The 21,935-nt window shown below is 41.4% G+C and overlaps 1 protein-coding gene across 1 annotated transcript in view; it reads right to left on the reverse strand.

The window, feature by feature from the left end:
• Klhl14 (kelch like family member 14) overlaps positions 1 to 21,935 on the reverse strand; it is a 103,240-nt gene that overhangs the window by 65,850 nt on the left and 15,455 nt on the right. The window contains exon 2 of the mRNA XM_029471720.1: positions 9,141 to 9,262. Coding sequence (XP_029327580.1) covers positions 9,141 to 9,262 — 122 coding nt within the window. The remainder of the gene's footprint in view (positions 1 to 9,140; positions 9,263 to 21,935) is intronic.

Raw genomic sequence — 21,935 nt, forward strand, 5'->3', positions numbered from 1 at the left:
CTGGAGGGGGGATTAGAGATAGGGTTTTTTTTTTTTTGAGTTATCTGGTTGAGTATGGGAGAGGGGAAAGAACGAGGAGAGAGACGGTGCCATAAGAGGAGATGGACCATGAGCACATGGCCAGGAGAAACAGCAAGCATTTGGGGAACAGTGTTTGGGAGATAGCCATCCAGCAATTAGAAAGTACATTAGGGGTTACCCCCAGTAATTGTTAAGACCAAATAAAATAACCATTTGAGTCTCATTTATTTGTAAGCAAGTTGGGGATAAGCTTAAACTGGTTGTACTACAGGATTAACCTGCCTCTGCCTCCCAAGTGTGGGAATTAAAGGTGTACACCACCATGCCTTGGCCCTAATTATTTATTAACGTTAAGTGTACCTGGGAAATTATTTTGCTTCCCCCAAATGCACATCCTAAAAGCGCATGCCTCAGCCTCACTTCAGGTATGGCCAAGGAGAGGAACGGAAAACTGTCTCCACGGAGTTGAGTCTATGGATGCAAGGAACAAAGGATTATAAGCTAAGTTGAAGGGGGCTCAACAGTAGAATGGAGCCATCCCTCAACAGACTCTCTTCACAATCTCTATTTGTCTTTTTATTGGGGGTCCAGATCAAGAAAAAATATCTCAAATAAACTGGATGGTGAGATGATGTACCATTGCCCAGAGCTCTCTGCACATGAGGAGACTAGAGGATGGTGGTGATGTCCCCTTGGGGGAAGGGACTTGACTGCTCGGAGCATAGCATGAGGAGCATGAGTACTTGGGGGAAAGGAAGACACAGAAGGAGCAATGTCACGTCTGTCTAATTCTCTGGTTCTTTCCCTGTACCCTATGAGGATGGCAGTGCCTTCACAGGAAGTGTTGAAATGACAACTCCATCTCTGCTTCAGCATGGGTCTGGGTACCATATGCTTCCCTATGTGTAGGTCTGGAACCCATGTGCTTGGACCCCTAAATGACCCCATGGAGCAGAGGTTCATGTGTTCAATGTGTAGCTTGAGTGAGGAACTGATTTGTTTGTTTGTTTGTGATTTTCAGTCTCTAAAATAGAAGTCCTTTTATCGTCAAAGTGCAGCCAAGCCCTAGTGAGCGATACACAGACTCTTCATGGGATCCATTATGGGGTGTCTTATTTCCCAAATCTTTGTGAAAATAAGAGTCAAACTTTTAATTTTTTTCTACTTGGTTATGAAAGAATGTAAGTTGGGCTGGAGGGATGGCCCAGTGGTTAAAAGCACTGGCTGCTCTTCCAAAAGACATGGGTTTGATTCCCAGAGCATGTACAAAGTCTCACATCTGTATCTCTACTCCCAGGGGATTCAGTGACCTCTTCTGATATCCATGGGCACCAGGCACATACATAGCGCACAAATATCCACGCAGGCAAAACAGTAATATACATACAATATTGTTTTTTTAATTTAAATAATATAAATTAAACTAAAGTAGGACAAAATTGATTGAGAACAACTCCAGTCTACATATTGAACTTGGAGATTTATTTGAATAGCTTGATTTCAGGAAGAATCCTGTGAAGTGAGTATAATTAGCTTCAATTTGCAAATGAGAAAAAAGGATCAGAGAGTAAGAAACTCACATTACAGGCAACAAATGCCAGAAGATATGTTTCAGCTTAGATCTACGTGTTTCTAAAAATGTTAATTTCTGTTTATGTGTGTGTGCACATGTATGAGTATTCACATATGTGTGCAGAGCTTTCAAGACACAGATAAATTGCATTGAACTATAACTTGCCAGAAATCATGTATGTAAACCCTGTGGCTCACATCAGCAATTTACTCCTTAAACCTAGATTATATTCTTGACCCCTCAGCATCAGTTGCTTTGGTTCATTTAACCTGCATTAGTTCTATTTTATCAACCTGCTACTATGCCAGGAACACTGGATCTGTGTAGATTTTCATGGCTACAGTGGGTCAGCACAGATTAAATCTCATGTGCTTGGACTTGGGTGACTAATAGCATTTTGTGGTCAGATGGACTGACATACCATGGTTTGATGGAGACCCAGAGGCTATTGTTCTCCTTTCTGCTCTGCAGAGAAAATGTGGCTCTACGATGACACCTACTCTCCACATGTGACGTGGAGTCTATAACGGTGAGCCTGCCATAAAGTTGCTGTGTGTTTGGATTCTGCTGAGCACTTTAGCCAGGTCTTTCCTAGCCTCTCAGCTCACTCTCTGAATTTAGCCATGCATCTTCTTTCCCAAGTATTATGTATGCATGTGTATATATGGGTTCAGATGTGTGTTTGTGCAGGTACACACCTGTGTGTGTTGGTAAGTGTTCACATGTATGTTCACATGTTCACACATGGCAGCTAGAGATTAACCTTGGGTGCCTTTTCTCCTACCCACCTTCCTTTTGGAAGCAGGATATCTCACTGGGACTTGGACCTTACCACCTTTAGGTTAGGCTGGCTGGTCTGTGAGTTGCAGACATTGTCCTCTACTGGTGCTGACATAACCATGTGTATCACTTGTGTATCTTTTCATGCATGTGTTCAGACAGAACTCTGTTTTTTCTGGCTTCACAGCAAGCACTTTACTGACAGAGTCATCTTCCCAGCCCCTGAGTCTTCTTCTTGAAGGATCTTTGTACTTAGATTTAACTATTTGGGCAATCTCCCTTCCCATCTCTACCTGGACCTCTGCCCACCTTTAATTCTCAGCTCTAATGCCTCTTCCTCGGTGATAATTCTTCATAACTCCTAAGCTGTACCATGTCCCTCCATTCTGAGATTTTCTATATTATCATTCTTCTAGGACACTGTCATGCTTTGGTATAATACATGGATACTTTGGTTAATTCTGCTTCTTTTCCACAAAAGTCTAAACTTGGCAAGGGCGTGGTAATCTCTGTTTCAGCTCATGTAACAGAGACATCAATTATATTTGGTAAGGGACTAAAGTTGGTTGGGTGAGGACTTCAGTAAGTCAGTGCTAATATTTAAGAAGTTCCCACACTATGCCTATAGTTTACCTACAAATGATACAGGCCATCTAAGGAGCCCTAGTGAATTATACCTCCAAGCCACACTCAATAGCAAATCCCACAGCCTATGTGTGAAGAAGGCATTGGAATTATTTGTACACATGCTACTCTCTGGAGAAAAAGCAATTACTATATTTAAGGGAAGTATAAGCTGGAAATAAACAAAAGAAACTCAAAGCAAGCCTACTGGCTTTTGGAAGCATCCAGCTCCCTTGAAACACAGGATTGGGAGTGGCCACCACACATACATTTTTTTAAAAAAATCTATGAAAAATCCACTAAAGCATTGGTGCGTGAATCTTCAGCAGCAAATAATTCAAGATATATAGCAATGCGCAGCCATGTATTTCAAATTAGAACGGGCTCATCGAAGGTAAAATTAGATGGTAACATATTTAAAAAGTCAAGGCACAATTCCTTCTATTTTTATTTTTTGCCAAAAGCCATGGGAACAATTGCTTCATGATCTCAAATTCCAAGCTGTGAGACAATTGCTACACCACAATATAAATTCCTTAGATCACTAGGTTTTCACTAACCCCTAAATCAAAAACCTAGAGAGGTAGTTCATACCCTGATAACTAGTTTGTCTTCACCTCTCCCTGTGCTGCTGGAGAGCCAAGGGCCTTGCACACGCTAGGTAAACACCCTTCCAATGAACTAACTAGTTCCAAACATTTAATTCTTGAACCAGTCTGGATAATGTATTGATGTGACATGCTTCTTGGTTAAGTTTTCAGGTCTGTCACATACTACCTGTTCCAAGCCTAGATGCTCTGAGGCTCTAAGTTTTTGTTGGTGTGAAAATGCTCTCCAGTATTCTGAGGCATTCTAAAAGCTAGGTCCTCTTACCAAAATGATTTTCATTTCACCTCATCACCTAACTCTTCCCCATTTTCTCCAAATTAAGGGTCACGTTAAGAGGGCTTCCATAGCAACTCTGTTTAGGTGAGGTTTCTCCTCCCCCCACCCCCCTGCGCTTGGTATTCTCATAGTAGCCTGGTGTTTTCTAGTCTACTGTGTAGCTCACTGTATGCTGCAGTAATCCCCTTGGGTTACTGAGAGGAGAGGTTGAAGTCATAATTCAACTGGCTAGCCAACTCTTTGCTTTGTGGACAGGTGAGAGCTGCTAGTAGGTCTAAATTCCTCCTAGGCACTTCTCAAATAATTTGGAAGCATCTCAATGTTTTTCATAGTTTCTCCTGAAATACAGTGTTCACTCTCTATGGATTATCTTCCTGTCAAGTGGTCTGATTATTTTAAGTAATTTGTAGTTTGGAGTTTCTGGTAGGAAAAATACTACAAATAAAAGGATGAACACACACCAAAACAACTGAACTTACTTATTTTCATAAGAAACAACTATTAGGGCTTGTGAGAAGACTGAGCAGGGAAATGTGCTTGCTCTAAGCCTGACAGCCTGATTGGATCTATGGGACCCACATAGTACAAGAAAACTGATTCTCACAAGCCGTACTCTGACCCCACATGCACTGTGCACTATACACAGGTAAACACACACACTAATTTTATCCCCAATTTAGTCAAAGGACAGAAGCTGACTGAATTCAAGAAACAAAAGAATAAAGGGAAGAACACACACTGGATGTGTTAGCACTCGGAATTAGTGCTTTGCCAATAAAGCAGCTCATAAAATATTCTACGTCTTCATTATAGAATATGATCAAACCTCCATTTATCTGTGGGAACCAAAGTTCAGTGTCATATATAGCTATTTAGTTTCTTTCTTATTGCCACTCATTTGCTACTTACAGAAAAATAGATGTGTGTGTGTGTGTGTGTGTGTTTGTGATGAACATGGAGAAAGGCCCATTTCATAGAGAAGATAGAGGCAGAGGGGGAGAGAGGGAGAGAGGGAGAAGGAGGACAAAGGGACAATGGAGTACCTATGATATGAAAACAGAAGTTGCTACTTGGAGGAGGGAACGATCCAGCAAGAGGAGAAGAGGGAGCGGCACAGAAAAGCAGAGAGGGAGGGAGAGGAACAGGAGCAAAGAAAACTGGAATGTATGTATTAAAGTGCTGTAACAAAATCCATTCCTTTGGGCTGGAGAGATGGCTCAGCTGTTAAGAGCACTGGCTGCTCTTTCAGAGATCTTGAGCTCTATTCCCAGTAACCACTCTCTCCCTCCCTCTCCCCCTCTCCCTCCCTCTCCCCCGCCCCCCACACACACTTTGTTCCTGGGAAGTGCCTTAACCTATCAGCAAAGAAATGTGCCTGTTGAGAACAGGAGTGAAATCCCCAGCTTTTCAACACTGTCCCCTGGAAAATGGTCCAGGGCCTTCTTCATGTGCGCTTTATGAAAACATGAGTGTGTACCAAGAACTCTGTTACAAAAGGTACACAGAGGCCAAGGGAGTTGACTGGTTTGATCTTCATGCTGAAGACTGAAGGCTTGCAGAGCAAGAGATCTGCTCTTCTACCTCAACCATTATAGTATTCATGCCCCCTACTGCTTTCTAGAAATTAAGAATAAAATGGGAGGGCGGGGCTGGAGAGATGCCTCAGCATTTAAGAGCACTGACTGCTCTTCCAAAGGTCCTGAATTCAAATCCCAGCAACCACATGGTGGCTCACAATCATCTGTAATGAGAGCTGACACCCTCTTCTGGTGAGTGTAAAGACAGCTACAGTGTACTTGCATATGTAAAATAAATAAATCTTTAAAAAAAAAAGAATAAATGGGGAACTGTGCTAAGGGCTAAGAAAGAATTCTGCAAAGTAAAACTGATTAAAAGTGCATCTCGACTTCCCATTTCTCTTAATGTTTTCCCTGCATGTATGTCTGTTTGCTGCAGGTATGTCTGGTACCCATGGATGTCAAACTAATGTGCCAGATGCTCTGTACCTAGAATAAGAACAATAGAAGCCCTGATGTGTGTACTGGGAATTGAAACTGGGATCTCTGGAAGAGTAGCTGTTTGGGTGGATCAAGTCCTTACTCCTCTGTTTATTGATTGACTTGGTAACGGCAGGATTTGAACTTAGGTGCTTATGCATTCTAGGTAAGTTCTATATCACTGGGATACATCCAGGATGCTTGAAGTTTTATTTCAGTGTTGCTCTGATGATCTTTCCCTCCTGTAGCTCACCTGTACTCTTCAGTTTATTATTTCTTAGGTAATAATCTCTAAGTCCTTTCACTTTCTCCTTGTGGTATAATGAATGCAAATGAAGTAGCTCCCACAGGCAATGTGTGTGACAGGCTAGGTAGCAGTCTTTTTGGAAGGGGTAACTCCAGAAGCTTGGTGGCTGATTTGTTAGTCTGCATGAGGACAGTCTCTCAATGAACAAGCAGACCCTAAGCTAGGACTGAGCAGACTGTTATTCACCCTGAACTCTCATCCTGCCCCCTCTGAGAGCTAGCTTAGCCATTCTATGTCAAAACAATGGCAGTGGAACATTCTACAATCCCTAATATTTAGGGAGAATTTGGGCATTTTTGTTTACTAATAAGAGAATTTTGTTTTTCATTTATAATTTCCTGTCTCAAATAGCATGGAACCCTGCGATGGCTATGACATTTTCTTTTCCCCCAGATTTGGATAAATTTCAAATTTAGTTTTAAAGAATACAAACCAACAAAAATTATCCACGTTAAATTAGCACCATTTCTTTAACAAATGTGAAAATGAGGCTGTCACAGGGTCCCAGGCTCTCAGGAATAAGGGATATTCTTAATGTACAAATCCCAGAGCAATGAAGAGTATTAACAAAGCACATTTTCATTTCAGAGCCCAGAGTGTGCCCCAGGATAAGATCAAGGTTCGAGATCTGTAAGCACGTTCTAAATGTAGGAACTCATTTATGTCATTACGTGTGCATCTTTGTCTCATTCCAGATGAGTTGTGTTGATAAGGGACCGTCCAACATTTCTACCTCGTCTGTAAATCATTCCATCTCACTATGAAAACTATGGAAAATAAATTTTCTACTCTGGAGGAGCAGGCTGAAGTTGCATAGAGAAGTTGCAGTGATTGACATACATCCGATATAGCAACACAACTCTGGGCTAACACTGGCAGTAGCATTGACAGGAGCGATACCATTTATTGAGTACATGCTGAATGCTCGATGATGTATACATGCAGTGTTGTTTTAGAACACTCAAGTGATTGACAACTAAGAAAGTGACCCAGAATGTTTGTAGGACATGGTCAAACTGAGAGGTCTGTGTTCAAGTCCAGATTTGAAAGTTCATGCTTTACAACCATGAAAGCAGATACTTGCGGGCAATATGAAAGTTTTAAATCCATTGACTATATGTTACAGCCTATGGCATAAGTTACAGATCACCTTAACAAACCTGATAATGTATCTCTGAGTGTGGCTTAAAGTGAAGATGGGGGCTGATGATCTGTTTGATCCCAGCACCCACTTAGTGCAGGGAGAAATGGATTCCTCCAAGCTATCTTCTGACCATCACATGCACTCGTGCTGTCCTCTCCACACACCATAAACAAGTCAACCAATAAGTAAATGTAAAAATATCAAGCATATGACCTTTTGGAGATGCTGTTTGCCCTCCTTCTCCCTGGCCTGAAGGGTCTCAAATAAATCCCAAATCGGGTATAGTGGGGAGTATTTGGGAAAGTGGGTGGGCTTGTCAATATTATCTTTTATTAATGGAGTTTAAAATCTTGCTGTCCCTTATGTTCTTCTTATGTTTTTCTCTCCGCAAAATCTTTGTCCCTTTTCCATCTATCCTTTGAGTTTGCAGGTCATCTGTACAGGAGTTCCCTGTCAATCAGCTACTGTCAAAACACCACTTCTCTGTTTTTACTTCGGCCTTAGTTTCTGTTGCACCTTCAAAATACAGCTGGCTTTAAAAGACATTCTTACTAAGCTATCTAAACAATGATAGATGCTATTTTCACCCCAAAGAGGATCAAAAGAGTTTTAAGGACATCATTAACTTATTTTTCTTCCTCCTATCCCTGCTTAATCTGCTGTTTCTTGCTAGCCACCTCCTTCCTGCAACCATAGTATAGTGGTGTCCAGGGAGCTCTTCTTGAGTAGTGCCTGGACCATGCTACTGCAGGCTTTGCTGGTCGTAGGCCAGCTCCTAAGTGTATTGTTTCAGCCCCACCTTACATGTCTTCTTTCCTATTCTGTTCTTAAGGGAGAACTTCCATTGTTTCTATTAGCCTAAGGGGCTTTCAGGAAGAACCAAGGAAATGCTTTTTGCAAGAATGACCTATTGAAATACACAAATGCTTTAAAGACATACACACAAGGAAGTTAACTTTCACTTTTGTTGGTTTTAAATGTATGGCTTTGATTCATGGATCAAAATTGCTCATTTATTATTTTATCTATACAGCTCTGGGCAATTTTGACAGTTAAAATTTAGTTTTATTGACCAGTGCAGCCACTGTGCCCACAAGGGGACTAGTGTGAGCAGCCTACTGCACTCAAGAAACGATGATTTTTTGATTCCATGACTGCATCAGATCAGAAATCATAACCGATACAACAATACGTTCCAAATCTCAGTGCCCAAGGCAAGAGTTCTGCTGTAAAACACAATCACCCTTTAAGAGGAGAAGAGAGCCTTGGCTGGACGTTTGCGAGCACAGTTTAATGCAGCTGAGGGAAGCCATGAATATATCTGTCCATCAAGCTTTGGAGCAGCCTAAGGAGGCCCGTTCTGGAAATACCTGGTCTTCCAGACTAAAGGTGGGCAAGCATGCTTAAAGGGCAAATTGATGTTGGTAACAGAGATAATGAACTAAGCTACCTACCATTTTACCAGTGTTACTAAACAACCTGACAGTTTTGTTTCAATGACAACAAAAATCTCCAACTGAAGCATTTCTAGGGGATGATTTCTGCTCTCTGCGCCATCCCCATCCATTCCGACACACACAGAGAAACACAAACCAGGCCAATTTTAATTTAGGCCCGTTGGTCTACCAAATTGGCCACCTCAGCAATGTTAATTTAGTCTTTTACTCTAAATCTCCCATGATACATAAACAAACCTCCAAAGGGTAGCAGATCGATACAGTGTCTGATTTGATTTAACTGTGTTTTTTAATTCATCAAGACAACTCCAACCTGAAATAAACAGGCAAGGAAATAAGTAAGTACACTCACTTGTGAGGATTTTCCATGTCTTCTTTTCGTCGTCATAATACTGAACCAGATTGCTGGGAAGCCGGTCTGGTCCGGGAGGCAATCCTCCAACCAACAGCAGCATTTTCTTGTTAGAGCGAATTCTTCACCCAAAACAAAAGAGGAGAGGAATAACAGCATTATCGTAGAGTCCTTTAGATGGCAAAGAAATCATAACCATCAAATACCGTTTCTTGCTTGCACATTTCTGTTTCCTTTTTTTCTTCCTTCTTCTCCCATTCATAGCTCAACCATTCTTTTTGAACCAAGGAGAAAAATGATCGGAAGAGCTTCATATCCCTATACTCATGGAATAATAAGCTTCCTTTATGCAATTTGTTAGAGGTTCATTCTAGAACGACCTTTCCCTTATATTAGCCCTTTAAATCATCTCTCTTTACAGCTGAGTACACATGGAATGCTCTAAAGTTGTACTCAGGCTAAGCATTCAAGTTGCATGTCAAAAAATGTATTAGTCAAAATCATTATTATAAGCCATTCTCCACTCAAAGAACCTTGAAAAAATTAAGGTTATGCAGAGAGTTTGGGAGTCTACCCTTTAATCACCTAGGGAACTTCAAATACCAGTTTGGTACAATTAGCACGGGGCCAACTGGGGGTGTGTGTGCATACATTTTTATTTTTGTTTGTTTAATTAAGCTTAGACGTCTGCCTCCACCACCACCCCACCCCCACTTTGGCTAGCCCTCCCCTCTGAGCTCCCCCTGTGCTCCACTGGTAATACAGCAGCACCAATTGGTAAAAATGAGACTGTGATGTCGTTGTGAGCCTCCCCAGAGTGGAGCCCTGCCAATGCTTGCCACTGATCCAGCGGCATGAACCTGCTCAACTGTGCAAAGCCACTCTAATTCCCTCCCTCTGTTTTTCTACCTTCTCCCCCAGGGGGCAACCACTGAAAGGAGTGACTACCCACCCATCAAGAGCTGGCAATTCGCTGCTATTAACCGTGACTGTGATTCCCAGTCTGCCTGGCAGTTCCTGAGAACAGGCCTGCAACGTCTCATATGCAGTAAAAGCTATAAGATGCACCCTGGCCGGCCCACATGACCTGATGGATGTACAATCCTTAGGAACAGTAATGGATTGAGCACACTTGCAACTGAAGCGGGGAGAGAAAGCCCAGACCCCCACAAGGGGCCTGCTGATTTAACACTCACTTTACATATAATTGAACTTTTCATTTACCTGAAAGACTCAAGGTGGTTGGCAGGGAGAGAAATGGAACAACCATGATTGAAGGGAAAAAGTCAATAGATACAAAAGGGTTCCTCTTAAATCTAACCACAGCCCACAGTGTGCCTCTGGATCCATGATGACATATCCAGTCCTTTCTGACTCAAGGATGCCTGGTGAAATAGGCCCTTCAGAAAAGCTTTGTGTGTTTGTTAGGAACCTAATGCACAGAGTGAACTGAATCTGGCTAATGGCATTTCCATGTGAAGGAAGGGAACAAGAGAATTCTTTTAATGAAACTCTGGTGGCTTTGGATGCGTGGAGTGCATTGAGCATGCCTTGGTAGAAAAAACACCTTCTGGAAAAAAGACACTCCTAGCCATCAATAGAGGGAGCTGTACCAATAGATAAATGACCCACACAATTAGCAGCTTGAAACACTCATTTTTCCATCCTTTGGATGTAAGTCAACAAAAGTAAAAAACACACTGGCCCAACTGCTTCAAGGGAAACTGCACACTGACATCTTCTGGACCGCTAGCTGGCACATACAAACAAAAGAGGTAACAAAGTTTACCACATGGTGTGAATTTCAGACATCAGGGACTTACGAGACAAATGAATATCTGCATCAAGCTTTTCTTTTTTTTTTTTTTAATTTGGAAGTAATACACATATAATTCCTGTGCTATGCAATTTTGTAAATGCATGGTCACAGAATTGATTATGCGGGTTTTTAATCTTTGAACTGTTATTTGGGGTTCAAATAATCAAGCATTCTATTTGTGTAAGAGAAGTCATGATGAAAGCAGTTTGGTATACGTAAATTAGTGACAATAGCCTAGTCAGTGGAAGTCACAATTTTGTGACTGTCCTAATGTAGTACATGCATACATAATGTATACATACTGCCAGTCCAGGGGGGACCAGTCTCCACATAACTGGTACAGAGGAAAGGGCGCTAAGAAGTGGGGTTTGCTAAAACAAAGTAATAAGGCTAGCTTATATTTATTTATTTTTAAGTAGTTTTAAAATATGTTGAATAGATGACCAAAAGAGATACATGCTTGGTTCATGTATGCTGTCAAAGTCATCTTATTCCCTGGTTAAGCCAGTTTCCCTGGACCAATCTTGCTAATGTTTTTCTACAGTGGTATTTATGTTCCTCACTGAGGATGAAAAGAAGGCCCAGAGTCTTTGTGGCATCTATTCACAATGTCCAAATGTTCTCAAGAACTGGACTTTCTTTCAACCCAAGGGGTCCTGAACAGTTTGTAAATGGTCAAAGCCTCCAAACTTCTCAACAGTAACTGAAGGACTAGCTAGCCAGTAACATTGAAAGACTCTACTTAAGTGAGATAAACCTCCAATGCATCCAAAGCTCCATGGGCAATATTGTGGCAAATTACACAGGAGGAAGAGAACCCCCCTTTCCTTCATTGGTTTTGTTTTCCACCAGAGGGTAGGACTTGCTGCTGACATGGGCAGCTTCCGTGCAGGATGAGGATATGTTTCAACCCTTTTGTACTGTTGTACTTATATGGTTGCTTATTCAATCCATTGCTAAAGCTTGTAACTCCATTGTCCTACCCTATATCAACAACTTTTAATAGTAAACAAAACTTAAAACTCTGCTTTGTCCATATACATGACATACTTGAAAGAAATTGTATGAAACCTAACCCTTCATACAATGAATATACACAATGTACAGAATACGTATCTTGTTAACTGCAAAACTAAAATTTGAGGAATCTGTGCTAATGAGCTGAAGGAAGTTTCAATGATTTATTCTTCTAAATAATTCCAGCAGAACTTCCAAGCTCAGAATTAGGCAAAAATCTAGAAGTGTTGTCTTATTGCAAGAGTTTGAACTCCTGATTAGAGCAAGTTGGTACACATTTTAAAAGCTCTTTCCATTGCATAATCTTCATTAACATGTTCAGTTTATGACATTTATTATTTAAAATATTCCTTTCATTACTCTCTTTAGTATCATCATCAGGACCAAAAAAATTATCAGTGTTTTTAAAGAAAACTAAGAAATGAGAGAAATGTATACAAAAACCTGGAGCAGATTGTATCAACAGTATTTGGATGCTTTTGATTTGAGTTTCTAGATTCTTGTATCCAAAATATAAGGCAAGAAAAGTGATGGGATTTGAAGGTCTCCTTCATTCCGGCTCAGTAGCCATCCAACATTTACCATGTGTCACATTTGTGTGTGTGTGTGTATGTGTGTGTGCACTCTCCTGCATACCTACTTTAGTTGAGGGGATGAATGATTGAAAGATGACCTAAAACCTCTTGGTGTAAACAAATTTTTCATCATACTGGTGCTCTAAGTGTGGTAAAGTCTCATTCATTTATATCTCAGTGATTTAGAACTTTCATAGTTGGGACACAGGACAGATAAAATGATCTGTTCCACGATACATGAAAAAAGATCCCATTTCTGAGATTACAAGAAGAATTTCAATCCATTGAATAACTCAGCAGGTTTACAGTCATTTGTAAAAAAAAAAAAACTTATTTCATAAATGCTATATAATTTTCATGTTTGTAAAACAAGTCATTCTGCAAATCTACAAATGATTAAATCATGAAATTGGAAGATAACACTGAGACAGTGAAGTTTAGTAATTCCCAAGTTTACCAGGTTTCCAGGATTACCTGAGGGGTTTAAACATTTTAGTTTCATAGTAAAGATGCTCAGTCTAATTCTCAGAGATCCAAATGGATGAGGCCTTTTTAAAATGTCAGTAATGTCAGTAAGAGGAGTAAACAGTTAAGAGACCTTACTGGGAGCTAGAGAGATGGCTCAGAGGTTGAGAGCACTGACTGCTCTTCCAGAGGTCCCAAGTTCAAATCCCAGCAACCACATGGTGGCTCACAACTATCTAATATGGTATCTGACACCCTGTTATGCAGGCAGAACACTGTGTACATAATAAATACATAAATCTAGAGAGAGAGAGAGAGAGAGAGAGAGAGAGAGAGAGAGAGAGAGAGAGAGAGCTTACTGCTCTTGCAGAGGACCAGGAGGTGTTTGCCAGCACCCACATTGTACAGTTCAAAAATATCTGTAACTCCATTTCTAGGGGATCCAATGTCTTCTTCTGGCCTTCCATTTGGTTCTCTCTCTATCTGGTGCTTGTAGTCTCAACATGTAAACTCTCAGGTTCTGCTCCAGTGCCATGCCTGCCTGCTTGCTGTCATGTTCCCCATCATGATGGTCATGGACTCATGCTCTGAAACTGTAAGCATGGCCCCAGTACACTCTTTCTTTTTCTAAGTTGCCTTGGCCATGGTGTCTCTTCACAACAATAGAAAAGTAACTAAGATATCAGCCATCGGAAAGATCTTAATAACTGCACATCCAGACTTAAGGCTGCTGACTTGGGTTAGCTCTCAACATGATACAAGAATATTTTACTTTTTAAAGATTATTTGTTTGTATTTTATGTGTATGATTATTTTGCCTGAATGTTCTCATGTGACAGAAGGCAGAAGAGGGTGTCAGATTCATTGGAACTGTAGTTATTGGCAGTTGTGAGCTGTCCCATGTGGGTGTTGGCAACCGACTCCTGCTCCTCTGAAAGAGCAGAAAGCTCTCCAAACTGCTGAGCAATTATGATGAAATAGACTTACTTTTCAAATCCAATGTCTTGTTGAAAGTACTGGATGTGTTATATTCATCCCCCACTTATGGGAAGTTGAATCACCTTCACAGAACTTTAGAGTACAGCTGTGGGTAGGGAAGTGGGGGGGAGGGTATGGGGGACTTTTGGGATAGCATTGAAAATGTAATTGAGGAAAAGATGTAATAAAAAATATAAAAAAGAAAAAAAAATAATTGACAAAAGTAAAAAGGTTTCTGGGCCCACAATGACCAAAACTTAATTCAATATTGGTAAAGAATCAGGGTGATGTGAGCAGTGCTTGCCCATGCTGCACTGGGTGTATTCACTGCAGCCCTTGTTCTGACATAGGACATGTGTGTCCTGCACATGTGTGCTTCCACTTTTGTGCTGTCATACCATAGCACCAGCAGCTCGCTTGCACGCTTCAGCACAGAGTCAAGACACTGACTACGAAAAGATGCAGCATCTTCTTTATATACACTCTTTTATAGAAGCATATGGCTTACTTATGGAAAACACAAACTTTCTAATTGGCATACCTTTGGATTATATTGTGACACCCTGAGAAAAACATGTCTTTTTCTTGTGAGGGGAGATAAGAAATTGATGCCTCCAATCTTATCCAGTAAGATTGGAAAAGATTGGAAAAGATGGATTTTGTGAGTTTTTTTCTACAAACTTCAAATTCAAAGGCCAGTGGCCTTGACCATGCCCATCAGTGGTTGAGGATTTTGAGAGCCATTTTATATCTTTAACTATGGCAGCCATGTATGATAAGGACCCCTTAGGGGCAGGAAAACACAAGATCCTAAAAGTCCCAGGTATGAGAATGGGTGTCTGAGTCAGTTCAGGCTGTGTAGCAAAATGACTTCAGGATTTGATGTCTTTATGAGACCTTTATGTCTCACTTTGGAGGCTGAGAAGTTGGTGTGTCAGTAGAGTTAACTCTTCCTCATGGTCAACCTTTTGTTTATTCCTCAGGTGAGAGTAATTAGTGGTAGGAGGAGAAAGCAATCTCTATCCTGTTTCCTATTTCCTATTTAGAGTCCACTAATTCTATTACACATGTATACCCTTATGACTTAATACACAGACCCTATACCAAAAAAAAAAAACCAAACAACAACAAAACCCCCAAATACCCCCAAAACCAACCAACTAAACAACCAAACAACCAAACAAAAAACGGTCATGATGGGAGATAATTTTTACGTAGATATTTTGAAGGCATGGGGACACAAACCTTTAATCTACTCAGTGTGTTTCCACAAGTCATGGAACTGAGTGGGGTTTGTAGGAATCTTACCAGACCTGGAAAGCCCCTTAGCTGACATCTAGATTATACACAAAAAGAATATTCATGTTGTTCCCATAGTGATCAATTAGTCAGTGACAGCAATTATTATTATTCATCATTTTTAACCTTACAAAGCACTCATAGGAAAATGACCTCTGGAATTCTGGAATTTTTATTGCTTAGAAGCCTTTCATATACTATATATTACACTATTTAGAAATAGCCAGAATGATTAACTCTATAAGCAAGATTAACAAAAATATAAAACCAGTGGACTTCTGACAGTGATGTTGTCCTAGATAGTATTCATATATTCAATGTGTCAATCTTCTTAGCCTACAGCCTTCTCTGTAATGGTAGCCCATGAACCCTGGGATATCCAAGTCACCAGTTTTCAGTTGCCCATGGTTCTTCTACTTGCTTGCTATAGTTTCTTTTCATTTTTAAAACATCAAACTCATTTATTTATGTCATATGAAATACACACACACACACACACACACACACACACACACACACACAGTGGGTTGCCTGTGTGGTGTTATATATTTGCAGGAATCTGTTCTTTCCTCCCACCACTGGATTGAACTCAGATCATCAATCTTGACAGGTGCTGTTACCTCCTGAGTCATCTCACAAGGCCTGAACCTCTTGCTTTCGCCCTGGTTCTACTGGAGTAGATTCTGACAGGTAGATTAGAGCAGCACCCCTGTTTTCTGCACACCTGATCCTATGTGTCCAGTTTTTCACTGAATCTTAGCACAGCTTGACACTGATGATCAATAACTTCAACCCTCTTCTTTAAAAAAAATGTGTGTGTGATATGTATATACACGTTTGTGTTTTTTGTGTGTGCAGGTATGAGCCTGTCAGGACATGTATGTAAGCTTACAGGGCCAGTCTGTACATTGGTCTTCTTTTGCATTATTTAAAACTGGGTTTCTGTTGTTTGCTACTAGATGCACTCAGTTAGCTGCCCAGCAGACTTCCGCCTCATCTCTGCCTCCCATCTCACTTCAGGAGTGCGAGAGAATTACCAATAGTGCTGCTGTGTCTGGCTTTACTTGGGTGTTTAGGATTAGAACCCAGGTCCTCACTTGAATTGCAAATGTTTTCCCAACAGCCGTTTCCCCAGTCCTCAATCCTCCTCAAAGCTGTCACAGATGCTTTTATTACCTGCCATCTATAAGGTACAGATTTTCCCAGATTACAACATCTATCTTCTATCATTTGCTGTTCTGTAGGTGAACGCCTTACTTGAAATACTTGAAATACATTTTTGATGCAAGCAACACGATTCAAAATGTGAAAAAAAAATCAGACACACAAAAGCTGGAAATCTCCTAGATTATGAGGAAAAGGCAGGCAGAGGAGGGTCCTGAGTCCTTGGGCAGGAGAAGGTTTCAAAGTCAGCTAGCTTTCCAGAAACCTAAAGCTGAGTGGGGCCCAGCACTCTCAGAGAAGAGCTGCTAGCTACCCTTTTCTTAAAAATTTCCAGAGAAGTAAACTCCCTTGAGAATCGGTTCCAGCTGATTCGCTGTTGTATTTAGGTTTCTTTATCATAGCTGTTCTTGGTAATTACACAGCAGCTTTCATGGGAAGAGCCTTTAAATAGAGCTGATAATGTCTCTCCAAGGTAGGTAAACACAGCGTCATTATCCCCATTTAACAGACCAAAGACTAGAGGAAGGGGTGTGGGCACCTCTTCCAGCTTCTCTGGGTGGTTTGGTTTTCTCCATCTCATGCAGGCATGCCCCTGGGGGTTTCTCCCAGTGCTCTGCTGTGACTCTGAGGTGACTGTGTTGTCTTAGCTTCCCACACTTTGCTTTAGAGTCACCCTTTTCTCTTGCCATGAGTCTAGCTATACCATGGCTGGAGAAGCATCAGTCCTATGTATGATATAGGCTTCCTAAGATGGAAGTATGAGAGTTGGTCAATCTCCCTATCGTGACAATGCAGGCTGAGAAAATTGCCAACTGTACTCAAGCAAAAACAGATGCAGTACAAGAAGCTGTTCAATAAATGTTTCTATGTGACTGAAGCTCCGCTGTGATACATGCAAGAATGAATGGCGCATTTTGAAGTCCCTTGTACAGTGACAGTCAGAAACACATTAGATTACTTCTATCATTGGCTTCTCACCTGTTGTAGGATCCAGTGAGTGATGGAGAAGGGTTCAAAGAGCAAATGATAGGAAGGAAATCAGAGTGGTTTGTTGAAGAAAGAAGTTTGTGTGTGAAATATCGCATAAAAGCCTTAGCTAAGAGTTATGGAACGCTTAGGAATCTTCAATAGGTAGGGCTTTAGGTCTTTGTGGGTGTGTTTTGACTGGGACCACAGGACATTGGTTTCTCATTGTTTCCCTAGGCAGGCATTTGCTTTGGACATGTGTTTTGAATCATGATGGGCAGCCTTGCCAAAGAAAACAACAGGGCTATGGATGAGCGAAGCCCGCTGGGACCGCCAATAAGCCTTTCTTGTTTTTTTTTTATTACGTATTTTCCTCAATTACATTTCCAATGCTATCCCAAAAGTCCCCCATACCCACCCCCACTTCCCTACCCACCCATTCCCATTCTTTTGGCCCTGGCATTCCCCTGTATTGGGGCATATAAAGTTTGCATGTCCAATGGGCCTCTCTTTCCATTGATGGCCGACTAGGCCATCTTTCGATACATATGCAGAGGTAACACAATCACAAANGAACTCACACAATATGTATTCACCGATAAGTGGATATTAGCCCAAACCTTAGGATACCCAAGATATAAGATACAATTTGCTAAACGCATGAAACTCAAGAAGAATGAAGACCTTTCTTGTTTTTAAGTTTGCCATCTCACAGAAAGCACACAGTCATATTGACGGTTCCCAAATCCAACCCAATCTTTATTATGTACTGCTCTAAACTGTTCCTGACTTTCTTCCCACTGGAGAAGGATCAAACAATTGCTGTTTTCATGACCATGCCCTCTGGCTTTTGTTGTTTCGTTGTTGTTATTGTTTGTTAGTTAGTTTTGCTTTTGTTGTTGTTGTAGTTGTTTGAGCATTTGCCCTACTCTTTATATTTGGGAGTTGGTGGGATTTTGGTGGTGGTGGTGGTTCTCTTTCTTTTCCTTCTTTTGTTTTTTTGTTTTGTTTTGTTTTGTTTTTAATATTCAAAACCATAGCTCAGGGTAGTCTCAAACTCATCACTTAGACAGAAATAGCCTTGAAACTATGCTCCTCCTCCTTCCAGCTCCTGGGTGCTGGGATGACAGGCATGTGTATTGGTTCAGTTTTGTCTCACAGAATTGGAGCCACCCACGACAATGCAAGGCTTTAGTTATCAGCATCATTTAGGATTCATGTACTAGATATAAGATATATTTACATCATATACATATGAACAACTTTAAGTAAATACTATTATATATATGTATAATACTAATACACACACATATATGTGTATATATATATAAATATATATATGGGGGGAGGAAGAAAGGGGGCACCTTTTCTGCAGGTTAGAAACTTTACAGACTGTCTAAGGTAGGTAGTGGTGCCTCGTCTCTGGTGTGATGATTTAGGGTAGGACCCAATATCATTTTCTTGTTGCTTATTCATCAGCCAGTACTATGGAGCATAGTTTTGAGCAGTTGTGTTTATAAGATCATGGGCTTTATAGCAGTGTTTTATTTTTAATGCTTGTTAAACCTCAGCAATACACAATCTATTATTTTTTAAAGTTTCTCACATACCACCGGGAATTATCTTACCTCTTATCAACAGCAGAATAACAATTAGAAGCCAGCAACTTAAAACCTGGAGCTCTGAAACCTGGCTCAAATTCCAACTCTGCACTTTCAACACGTACAGTCACGCGAGCACACCACTAACTAGAGTTCCACTCTCTAGGTGCACTAAATAGTGCTATTTAGTGCTTTGTTGCTTGCTTTTGTTTAGTTGCTGTTGTTGTTTAAGTCAGGAGCTCATGTAGCACAGGCTGGACTCATAGTTGCTCAGAGCTGAGGATTACTTTTGCCTTCTGATCCCCTGGCCTCCGTGACCCTACTGCTGGGATTATGGGCTTGCACAATCATGCCCAGTTTTCTGCAGTACTGGGGGCTGAACCCAGAGCTATGTGCCTGCGTGACAAGCTCTCTACACACTGAGCCACAACTTTTGCTCTTGTTTTGCTTTTTAAGATAGGAGGTCATGCTAGCCTCAAATTCTGATCTGTCCTCAGCCTCCCCCTCAAGTCCCCTTCCCTGAGAGCTGGGATTACAGGTGTACCTGGCTCGACAATAGTTTTGTATGTTGCAAGTGTGGTTGACCACTCTTGTGTGTTCGCGTGAGTGTGTGTGTGTGTGTGTGCATGCGCACGTGCCTTGACTCTTTACTTCAGCCCGCTTAGCTCACAGGCATCGTCAGCACTGTGCCCAACACATCCTCATCCCAGAAGGACACTTTGTCTGTCCTTCAGCATGCACAGTGTGTATTGTTTCTGCCTTTACCACTTTCTTTTTGTCACCAAAATCTGCTTACCATCTGATGACACCTGAGGCAGGTAGGACAGGAAGGGGTTAATATCTTCATCTGAGTCTGCAAAGTGTAGCCCCTGCTCCTGACTTAGATCATAATCCTCAAGGTCAGGACAGATCCATCTGGATACCCCATTCTTGCTCCAACTTCCAGCAACCTCCTTGCACTTCTACCACCCTCCTCCCTTTCCCTTGATTCATTTTTACACTTTATTATTTATGGATTGATTTATTTTTAAGTGTGAGTGTGAGTGTGTGTGTGTACGTGTGTGCTTGTGTGTGCTCCTTACTGGAAGAGAAACTAGAGACAGGGCTTGTCATTGGCTTGGAGTTCACCAATTAAGCTAATTTCTTGACCAGTAAGCCTCAGGATCCTCCGGTTTCTACCTCCCTGGTGCTACGAATAAAAGTGCACCACCAAGCAGAGCATTCTTACATGGCTTCTGCGACCAAAGTCAGGTCCTTACATTTGTAAGGCAAGCTTTTGCCAGCCGAACCACACTCTTAGCCTTTTGTAAACCAGAAATAGTTGAATATCTCCTTTGCTTGATTAACTATATATCCTTAATTCCAGTACCTAGTGCTCAGTGCCTCTCTTTTGAAGAGCATCAGTTGTAACAGAAATAAAATCTCATTAATCCTCCCCACATCCCTGGAAGGAAGCTGCATGGCAAATATAACCTCTCAGCCCAACCCTCCCATTTACAAGCAGGGTCTCACAACTCACTGGCACACAACATGGGACCAATAGTCAATGTTTGTGCAAGAGGAGATAGGTCTTCTCCTTGTATCCAAGAGTAAAGGAGATTCTATAAAAGAGAAAAGGATGTTCATGGAAAAGCCCTTTAGGCTCTGTGTAGTCTGTAGAGTAATGCACTCCCAAGTAATGCCTGAATTTAATTATTATACTACGTGTCCTTCCCAAGAACAAGTCTCACTGCTGAGACTTCTCTCTTGCTCTCTGTCTCCTGTCTGGCTGGATTTCAGAAGAAACACGAATGTCTTTCTGAGCTAAGGAATGCTTGACATCTGGTGCATGCAAAAGCTACAGAAAGACAGAAAGACACAAGATCATGGAATAATAAAGAGAAGTCAAGTTAGATTTTTTAGCATACCCCACTAACATGATGTCTCGCAGGGTCAAAACAAATGTTTTAACAAAATGATATGTTAAAGAAAGAAAGTCCACTGTTCAAAAGACCTTAAAGGAACAGAGGTCCTGTCCCACTGTGTGATCTGGAGCCCGGTTTCCTCCATTACTGTAACTTCGGAGAGAGATTCCTCCTGGGGAAACTCTGAAGCTGGCTCAGAGGCACTGGAGCCAGCCTCCTGCCAAGCAGGCTCTTTCCAGTTGGAGAGTCACTGCAGGAGTGGCCATGCAGGGAGACAGCAAGAAAAGTTAGTTAGTAACTGGCTATGTTGACTCCCTGGAACATTCACGGCAAGGCAGAGGTTTGTAGGATGGGGAGGTGATTCTGGGAATGCATCCTAGGGCTAAAGTAAAGGAAGACGTTGTTCTTATTTGAGGAAGATCTGTCACCTGGGAGTGAGGGGAGCGCAGGTGGGTGTGCTGCAGAGACAATGAGCTGTGGCCTGTGGGATCTAGCTTAGGGACACCCTGCTGCTGTGAGTGAAATAGGAATCTCTTATCTTCCTCTTCTTTTCCCTTCTCTCCCTATAGGGAGCCAGTTCTTTAGGTTCTTTGCTGCTTCAGCAACCCAAGAGGGGTGGGGCAGTGGTGCCAAAGAGAACCCTAGCTGGAAGACAATGAGTTCTAGGAAGGAGACCTTCCCATGGGGCCTTCTGAAGGGGCATTCACAAGGGCCTCTTAGTCAATCTACTGCAATAACCTTTCCAACCAGCAGATCTCTGACTCGTTGAAACAAATTATTCTGACAAAGTTTACTACATACCCTAAAACTGAACTGTGGACACTCCTCTGTGAGGCTTGAGTTATTCCCCAAATGCCTGAGGGCAGCAGGTACCCAAATTTCATCACAAGGCAGTAAATTCCCTAAGGACTAATAATTTCAAAATGTTCCCTCGGAAATATTCCCCCTTTGCTCATGTGAATAAGTCAAACATTTAAAATACAAATTCCAACAGATTTTACTCTTAC

This window comes from Mus caroli, chromosome 18 (genome assembly GCF_900094665.2).
Source record: "Mus caroli chromosome 18, CAROLI_EIJ_v1.1, whole genome shotgun sequence".
NCBI lineage: Eukaryota > Metazoa > Chordata > Mammalia > Rodentia > Muridae > Mus > Mus caroli.